Source organism: Macaca nemestrina, chromosome 15 (genome assembly GCF_043159975.1).
Source record: "Macaca nemestrina isolate mMacNem1 chromosome 15, mMacNem.hap1, whole genome shotgun sequence".
In the NCBI taxonomy this organism is placed as follows: Eukaryota; Metazoa; Chordata; class Mammalia; order Primates; family Cercopithecidae; genus Macaca; species Macaca nemestrina.
In genome coordinates this window covers 118,308,575-118,317,640 of record NC_092139.1, presented here as the reverse complement: position 1 = coordinate 118,317,640, position 9,066 = coordinate 118,308,575, and the positions used below count along the sequence as shown (strand labels likewise).

The 9,066-nt window shown below is 54.8% G+C and overlaps 1 protein-coding gene across 1 annotated transcript in view; it reads left to right on the top strand.

Annotated features, from left to right (window-relative positions):
* LOC105489740 (carnitine palmitoyltransferase 1B) overlaps positions 1-4,009 on the top strand; it is an 11,021-nt gene extending 7,012 nt beyond the window's left edge. Inside the window, 9 exon segments of the mRNA XM_071078935.1 lie at positions 252-581; positions 662-778; positions 1,359-1,523; positions 1,605-1,739; positions 1,838-1,993; positions 2,475-2,591; positions 3,203-3,295; positions 3,449-3,534; positions 3,789-4,009. Coding sequence (XP_070935036.1) covers positions 252-581; positions 662-778; positions 1,359-1,523; positions 1,605-1,739; positions 1,838-1,993; positions 2,475-2,591; positions 3,203-3,295; positions 3,449-3,532 — 1,197 coding nt within the window. The 3' untranslated portion in view covers positions 3,533-3,534; positions 3,789-4,009.
* Positions 4,010-9,066: the final 5,057 nt, after the last annotated feature.

Below are 9,066 nucleotides of genomic sequence, written 5' to 3'. Positions count from 1 at the left end.
TGAGCCGGGCACAGTGGCGGGCGCCTGTAGTCCCAGCTACTCGGGAGGCTGGGGCAGGAGAATGGCGTGAACCCAGGAGGCGGAGCTTGCAGTGAGCCAGGATCGCACCACTGCACTCCAGCTTGGGCGACAGAGCGAGACTCCGTCTCAAAAAAAAAAAAAAAAAAGAGCAGGGTTAGAAGCCGGGCGTGGTGGCAGGCACCTGTAATCCCAGCTAGTCGGGAGGCTGAGGCAGGAGAATCCCTTGAACCCGGGTGGTTACAGGGAGTCAAGATTACACCACTGCACTCCAGCCTGGGCAACAGAGCAAGACCCCATCTCAATTAAAAAAAGAGAGAGAGAAGAGAGAGAATAGGGTTGGTGTTAGGGTTAGTGTTAGGGTAACATCCGAGTTAGGGTTAAAGGTTGGGGTTGCAGGTCAGGCTTCTCTGGACATTCCCAGCTTTGGTTCTTCATGTGTCTACTCTCCCCGCAGGTGGTTTGACAAATCCTTCACTCTTATTTCCTTCAAGAATGGCCAGCTGGGTCTCAATGCAGAGCATGCGTGGGCAGATGCTCCCATCATTGGGCACCTCTGGGAGGTAATAGCCTTGCAGAGGGAACCTGCAGGGCAGGCTGGAGGGGATGAGGCCGGCCTCTCAGCCTCATCCTCTCCCTGCAGTTTGTCCTGGGCACAGACAGCTTCCACCTGGGCTACACGGAGACTGGGCACTGCCTGGGCAAACCGAACCCTGCGCTCCCACCTCCTACGCGGCTGCAGTGGGACATTCCAAAACAGGTGGGTTGGAAGCTCCCAGAGCAGGTGTGAGACCACAAAGCAACAGGCGGGTACAACCCCAACAAGGCCTGAGTCCCCCTCCTCCTCCTCCTCCCCTGCTGGCCCCACCGCCTGACCCAGCCCTCGGGAAGGCACAGGGCACATCTCAGGATACCCGTAGAGTCCAAACTGGCTTCAGGGAGGACAGAGACCACCCACTGCCCCTGGGGCCATCTGTGTTTAGAGAAGGCCATGAGATGGGGGCGGCACTCACAGGCCCCTGGAGCATTTTCAGCACTTCCCTCTTCCCCACAAAGCTCAGCCCAGCCTCTGGGGGCTGATTCTCCCTCAGGTTGTCTTTTGCATACCCTCCTCCTGAAGATGTCTTGGCCAGCTGTGCCCTTCCTCCACCAGCTAAATGTCATGCCTCCTAGACGTGACCCAGAGTCCTGCTTGGAGAGCCCTGCCCTCAGCTGACCCTTCCCATGTCTTGGCCGGCTGTGCCCTTCTTCCACCAGCTAAACTTCATGCCTCCTGGATGTGATCCAGAGTCCTGCTTGGAGAGCCCTGCCTGCAGCTGACCCTTCCCATGTCTTGGCAGTGCCAGGCGGTCATCGAGAGTTCCTACCAGGTGGCCAAGGCGCTGGCAGACGATGTGGAGCTGTACTGCTTCCAGTTCCTGCCCTTTGGCAAAGGCCTCATCAAGAAGTGCCGGACCAGCCCCGATGCCTTTGTGCAGATCGCACTGCAGCTGGCGCACTTCCGGGTAGGGCCCCACCTCCCGCTGCTGAGAGGGCAGGGCGGTGCCAGGGTCTGCCTGCCAGATTCACCCCTCTGTATATCCCAGGACAGGGGTAAGTTCTGCCTGACTTATGAGGCCTCAATGACCAGAATGTTCCGGGAGGGACGGACTGAGACTGTGCGTTCCTGTACCAGCGAGTCCACAGCCTTTGTGCAGGCTATGGTGGAGAAGTCCCACGCGGTGAGTGTCCTCTGCCCCGCATGGGGGCCACGGTCGTCTGCCTCGTGTCTACCTGGAGGGTCAGGGCTACTCTTCACCCCTTTACTTCTGCCCCACAGAAAGCAGACCTGCGAGATCTGTTCCAGAAAGCTGCTAAGAAGCACCAGAATATGTACCGCCTGGCCATGACCGGGGCAGGGATCGACAGGCACCTCTTCTGCCTTTACTTGGTCTCCAAGTACCTGGGAGTCAGCTCTCCTTCCTCGCTGAGGTCAGCACCGTTGTTGGGTGTGTCCTTTGTCCCACTGCCCTCCTACACCCAGGGCTTGGGCCATCTCATGAGGGAGCACGGCCTGTGTTCTGTCTGGCTGGCTCCCCTGAAGCTCCCTGGAGGGCTGGGCCAGCTTTCCCACCCACACCCCAGCTGGGCCTGCGGTCCTGGGCCCAGCGGGAGCAACATCCTCTTCGTGTCGTTGGTGTTCTTGTGACAGGGAACAGACAAACGTATGATCTGTCAGGTGGTGACAGCACTACTGAGACTAGTGAGGCTGTGGCGGGGAGAGGCAGAGCAGAGTGGGGGCCGGGCAGCTCACACAAGCCTTATGTGGCATGTGCAAAGGGGACCACGGGGTGGTGGCCAGGGAGCTCCTGCACCCTCAGCAGAACCGTGCCTGGCTCAGAGTACGTCGCAGACACCACCTGTCGGACAGGTGCTTTGGGCGTGTGGCGTCTGACCGGCTGCGGCCTCCATTGCAGGTGCTCTCGGAACCCTGGCGTCTCTCCACCAGCCAGATCCCCCAATCCCAGATCCGCATGTTTGACCCAGAGCAGCACCCCAATCACCTGGGTGCTGGAGGTGGCTTTGGCCTGTGAGTGCCCCTGAAGGGGGTGGGTGGGCAACACCAGGGCCCTGAGGGTTTCAGTGGCGAGTGCAGGCCCTGAGGTCAGACCAGAGGCAGGAGCACCTTGCTTAGAGCCTTGCTTAGAGGAGAGCATAACCCCAGACCTGCACGGAAGCAGAATGTTAGCTGTGGACTCAGGCAGCCAGGTGCCTGCGACCCACCCATCCCAAATACCTCCCTGCTGGAGCATGATGGTGCCTGGGGCTGTTTCCAGGGTACTGAGCAGTGCACTGGGTGCTTCTGAAGTCTGCTTATCCAAGAGAGTGCAGCTGTCTCCCACAGAAGCCTTCTCGTGGGCTAGTTTGTCAGAAGGCTAGAGAACCCTCTGGAGAGAGGCGGCGTGATCTAGAGTATAGGCCCCCTGAGGGAAACTGGGGGGTCCTAGATCCCTTGGTGGGGTCTGGGCAGCATTCTTTGGTTTTCACGGTTTCCTGGGGGTGGTCCTCAGGAAAAATGCAGTGTCTAGGGCTGGGGCCCGTTCCTGCAACTCTTGTGGGAAGAACAAGTTCCACATCAGCTTGGTTTTCGGATCTTCAGGGTTTGAGTTCTGCCCTTCTCCTTCACCCTTCGTGTTGCCCTCAGGTAGCAGATGATGGCTATGGAGTTTCCTACATGATCGCAGGCGAGAACACGATCTTCTTCCACATCTCCAGCAAGTTCTCAAGCTCAGAGACGGTGAGTCTTCGGCCCCAGCTCAGGCCTGAGGAAGGGCGCCACCTGGGGCTGCCCACGAACACAGGTGTCTTTGGCCGGGGAGGCGTCCTTGCTTGTGGGGACAGTGGGGTGGGTGCATATATGACGGTGCATCTGAGCTCTTGGCTCCCACAGAATGCCCAGCGCTTTGGAAACCACATCCGCCAAGCCCTGCTGGACCTCGCTGATCTTTTCCAAGTGCCCAAGACCGACAGCTGAAGGTTGGAGAAATACCAGTCACCCTTTCATCCCCACACTGTGGAGGAAAGGACCTGTGGCGGCTCACAGGCATGAGGGGTGGCCATGCACAGGTGCCCAGGCTCCAAGGACAGCTCTGGCAGCAGGTCCTCACTGGGCAGACGCTGCTCCCCGAGGGCCCGGTTGGTGGAGGTGGGGTTGGAGCAGGAAGGGAATTTTGATTTTTTTTTTTCTTGATAGATACTAATAAAAATAAGGCTGTGTAATTTTCTCTCAGCCCTTAGGTACCTGTGTTTTGTTTGGGAACTAGGAGGCCCTCCCCCTCCCCCAGCTCAGACCACAGAGGTGGCAAGAGAAGGGCTGAAGCCGGAAGACTGTTCATGAGGGACTTGTGTGACCTGCTTTGAAATGTGTGACTCTGCTGAGTGACGTAGGCTCTGAGATAGCTGTCCATGCCCACGTGTTTGCTTGGAATAAATTCTTGCTTCAGAACCTTCACCTGTTCCCTGGGGCCATTTCTGTTTGTCTGTCTGCTGGAGAGTGAGCCCACCTCCTCCCATGCAGGGACATGTGTGAGGCACCCCTCTTGGCTGAGGCACAAACCTGCAGGGGCCCCGCAGCTGCTTCTCACCATGGAAAGGGGCTGCAGGCCCAGGCCTGAAGTCTTGGGGTGTCTGTGAGAGGGCACACAGGATGGTCTGTAGCAGCAGATGCTCCTTCATCGAGATTGGCTTGGCTACTAAAATCATCTTAAGAGTAAATGCAAAATAATTTTTCTTTTTTTTTGAGACGGAGTTTTGCTGTTGTCACCCAGGCCGGAGTGCAGTGGCACGATCTCAACTCACTACAACCTCTGCCTCCCGGGTTCAAGTGATTCGCGTGCCTCAGCTTCCTGAGTAGCTGGGATTACAGGCACCGGCCACAACGCCTGGCTAGTTTTTTGTATTTTTAGTAGAGACGGGGTTTCATCATGTTGGCCAGGCTGGTGTCGAACTCCTGACCTCAGATGATCCACCTGCCTCGGCCTCCCAACATGCAGTGATTACAGGCGTGAGCCGCCGCGCCCGGCCATAAAAAATAATTTTTCCGAAAAGTATAAGTAGGCCCTCGATTACTGCTGCGTGCTTGACTGAATCTAGATCTTAGGTGCTAAGAACCCAGAAGTGAATGTGGTTCAGTTAGATTCAGTTCTGGGCCTTCATTTAGGAAACAGTGTCTTCATCTGTTTTTAGTTTTTTCTTTTTTTTTTCCATGAGATGGGGTCTCACTGTGTCGCCCAGGCTGGTCTCAAACTCCTGAGCTTAAGTGATCCTCCCACCTCAACTTTCCAAAGTGCTAGGATTTCAGGCGTGAGCCACCGTGCCCGGCCAGGGACCAGTGTCTGCTGGACACCCACCATAGACTTGGCCCTGTCCTGGGGATTCAGTGGTAAACAAGGTCCTATTCCTGCCCATGTCGAATTCACTGCTGGGTGAGGAGGTGTGGTCAGGGGACACAGCAGCCGGCAGGAAACCAGAGGCTTTTGGAATAATCCACTTACCAAGTGCAGGCCTGGGTTGCTTAATGAAGGGGATACATTCTGAGAAGTGCATTATTAGGCGATTTTGTTGTGCAAACATTCTAGAGTGCGTTTACACAAACATAGATGGTGCAGCCTGCTACAGACCTGGCCTCTACTGCACACCCTGTTGCTCCTCGGTTACACGCCATTACAGCATGTTACTGACTACTGTAGGCCACTGTAGTACAACGGGAAGTCTTTGTGTATCTAAACTTGTCTAAACATAGAAAAGATACAGTAAAAATGTTATATAAAAGATTAAAGGCCGGGTGCGGTGGCTCAAACCTGTAATCCCAGCACTTTGGGAGGCCGAGGCGGGTGGATCACGAGGTCAGGAGATCGAGACCATCCTGGCTAACATGGTGAAACCCCGTCTCTACTAAAAATACAAAAAACTAGCCGGGCGTGGTGGCGGGCGCCTGTAGTCCCAGCTACTCGGAGACTGAGGCAGGAGAATGGCGTAAAACCCGGGAGGCGGAGCTTGCAGTGAGCTGAGATCCGGCCACTGCACTCCAGCCTGGGTGACACAGCGAGACTCCGTCTCAAAAAAAAAAAAAAAAGATTAAAAATGGTACCCTTATGGCCGGGCACTTTGGGAGGCCGAGGCAGGTGGATCACGAGGTCAGGAGATCGAGACCATCCTAACACGGTGAAACCCCGTCTCTACAAAAAATACAAAAAATTAGCTGGGCATGGTGTCGGGCGCCTGTAGTCCCAGTTACTTGGGAGACTGAGGCAGGAGAATGGCGTGAACCCAGGAGGCGGAGCTTGCAGTGAGGCGAGATCGTGCCACTGCACTCCAGCCTGGGCAACAGAGTGAGACTCTGTCTCAAAAAAAAAAAACAATAAATAGCCGGGCGCGGTGGCTCACGCCTGTAATCCCAGCACTTTGGGAGGCCGAGGCGGGCGGATCACAAAGTCAGGAGATCGAGACCACGGTGAAACCCCATCTCTACTAAAAATACAAAAAATTAGCCGGGCGCGGTTGCGGGCGCCTGTAGTCCCAGCTACTCGGGAGGCTGAGTCAGGAGAATGGCAGGAACCCGGGAGGCAGAGCTTGCAGTGAGCCGAGATCGCGCCACTGCACTCCAGCCTGGGCGACAGAGTGAGACTCCGTCTCAAAAAAAATAAAAATAAAAACAAAATAAATAAATAAACAAATAATTTAAAAATAAATATAGGCCAGGCGCGGTGGCTCACACCTGTAATCCCAGCACTTTGGGAGGCCGAAACGGGCAGATCACGAGGTCAGGAGATCGAGACCATCCCGGCTAACACTGTGAAACCCCGTCTCTATTAAACAAAATACAGGCCGGGCGCGGTGGCTCAAGCCTGTAATCCCAGCACTTTGGGAGGCCGAGATGGGCGGATCATGAGGTCAGGAGATCGAGACCATCCTGGCTAACATGGTGAAACCCCGTCTCTACTAAAAAATACAAAAAAAACTAGCCGGGCGAGGTGGCGGGCGCCTGTAGTCCCAGCTACTCGGGAGGCTGAGGCAGGAGAATGGCGTAAACCCGGGAGGTGGAGCTTGCAGTGAGCTGAGATCCGGCCACTGCACTCCAGCCTGGGAGACAGAACGAAACTCCGCCTCAAAAAAAAAAAAAAAAAATACAAAAAATTAGCCGGGCGTGGTGGCGGGCGCTTGTAGTCCCAGCTACTCGGGAGGCTGAGGCAGGACAATCGCTTGAACCCGGGAGACGGAGGTTGCAGTGAACTGAGATGGCACCACTGTACTCCAGCCTGGCAGAGCGAGACTCCATCTCAAAAAAAAAAAAATACACCTCTGCCCTAAAAATGTTACATTCCATATCAGAGCGTTCTTCAGCTTCCAAAAGTATTTCCAGAGACCTCTACCTGTTCGGGTGCCAGTAAGCCTCCCCTGAGAAAGTGCCTGCATTTTGGTAGGCTTCTGGGGATATCAGCTCACCCCCTCCTGAGATAGCAGTGAACAGAGTTTCCAACAAGCTAGCTTTTAATTAACATCAAAATTCTGCATTAAAGTTCTTTTATCTGATTTGTTCTGGCTTAAAATAGTGAGATGAGGAACAACAGTGGTAAACCAGGGTATAAACCTCTGGTGTGGCCGGGTGCGGTGGCTCAAGCTTGTAATCCCAGCACTTTGGGAGGCCGAGACGGGCGGATCACGAGGTCAGGAGATCGAGACCATCCTGGCTAACACGGTGAAACCCTGTCTCTACTAAAAAATACAAAAAATTAGCCGGGCGAGGTGGCGGGTGCCTGTAGTCCCAGCTACCCGGGAGGCTGAGGCAGAAGAATGGCGTAAACCCGGGAGGCGGAGCTTGCAGTGAGCTGAGATCCGGCCACTGCACTCCAGCCTGGGCGACAGAGTGAGACTCAAAAAAACAAACAAACAAACAAACAAAAACACCTCTGGTGACTGCTAGGCATGGTAGCTCACACCTGTATCACTGTACTTTGGGAGGTCTTGAGCCCAGGAGTTCAAGACCAGCCTGGGTAGCATAGTGAGACCCCATCTCTACAAAAATTTTTTTAAAAACTTAGCCAGGTGTGGTGGCACTTGCCTCTGGCTCCAGCTACTCAGGAGGCTGAGTTGGGAGGATTACTTGAGCCTGAGAGATCGAGGCTGCCGTGAGCCATGATTGACCCACTGCATTCCAGCCTAGGTGACAGAGTGACACCCTGTCTTAAAAATAAATAAATAAACCTCTGGTGACAACCCACCAAACCCCAGTTAGTTCCCTCGTGTCCCATAGGTCTGCAGGTCTGCATTAATAAAAGCTAGCAGCCATAACATAAATCCTGAAACCTCATGGATCAACCCAATAGATGTTGGACTGTTGGTCAGATAAAATCCAGTTGGCTGAGATGAGAGCTCTGCTCCATACTGTTGAATCAAGGACCTTTGGCGACAGAGACCCTGCCTTCAGCAGGTAGTTCTCAAGCTGCCTTGAGCATCAACATCATAAGTACATGGGGAGAGAAAGGGCCACTTGTGGGAGGCTTTGATGGCCTCAACCTCAAAGTGATACACAGCATTTCCCTCCACACTCTTGGCCAAGACTTGTATTTCAAGAGAACCTGAGAAGTAGAGTCTAGCTGTGTGTCCAGGGTGTAAGGGAAACATTTAGTGACAGTTGGTCTCAGATACACAAGGGCATGGAAAGACCAGCCTGACATCTTCCCCGGGCTTCCCAAGAGCCCATGCCTTCATGGCCTGGAGTCTGCAGGGTAGCCCACCTCCAGCTCCTGAGCAGGGTATTCAAGAGCCCGCACATTCCAGCTCAACTGATCTTTCCTGAGTCTTCTCTGTCCCTTACCAAGAACCTTGAGCTCAGAACACACTCGCCATTCCCCAAAGGAGGCAGCCTGAGCCACACCCTCACCTTTGCCCTAGATGGGCCTTCTGCCTGGAATCCTGTGCCCTTTCTCCTACTCTCCCGGAAGCTGTCTTCATTAGCCATCAGAATTATTCCTGATTCGGGCCGGGCACAGTGGCTCACACCTGTAATCCCAGCACTTTGGGAGGCCGAGGCGGGCGGATCACCTGAGGTCAGGAGTTCGAGACCAGCCTGGCCAACATGCTGAAACCCCCTCTCTACTAAAAATACAAGTATTAGCCGGGCGTGGTGGCGGGCGCCTGTAATCCCAGCTACTCGGGAGGTTGAGGCAGCAGAATCACTTGAGCCCGGGAGGTGGAGGTTGCAGTGTGCCAAGACTGTGCCAATGCACTCCAGCCTGGGCAACAGAGTGAGACTCTGTCTCAAAAAAAAAAAAAAAGAGGCCGGGCGCGGTGGCTCAAGCCTGTAATCCCAGCACTTTGGGAGGCCGAGGCGGGCGGATCACGAGGTCAGGAGATCGAGACCATCCTGGCTAACATGGTGAAACCCCGTCTCTACTAAAAATACAAAAAACTAGCCGGGCGCGGTGGCGGGCGCCTGTAGTCCCAGCTACTCGGGAGGCTGAGGCAGGAGAATGGTGTGAATCCGGGAGGCGGAGCTTGCAGTGAGCT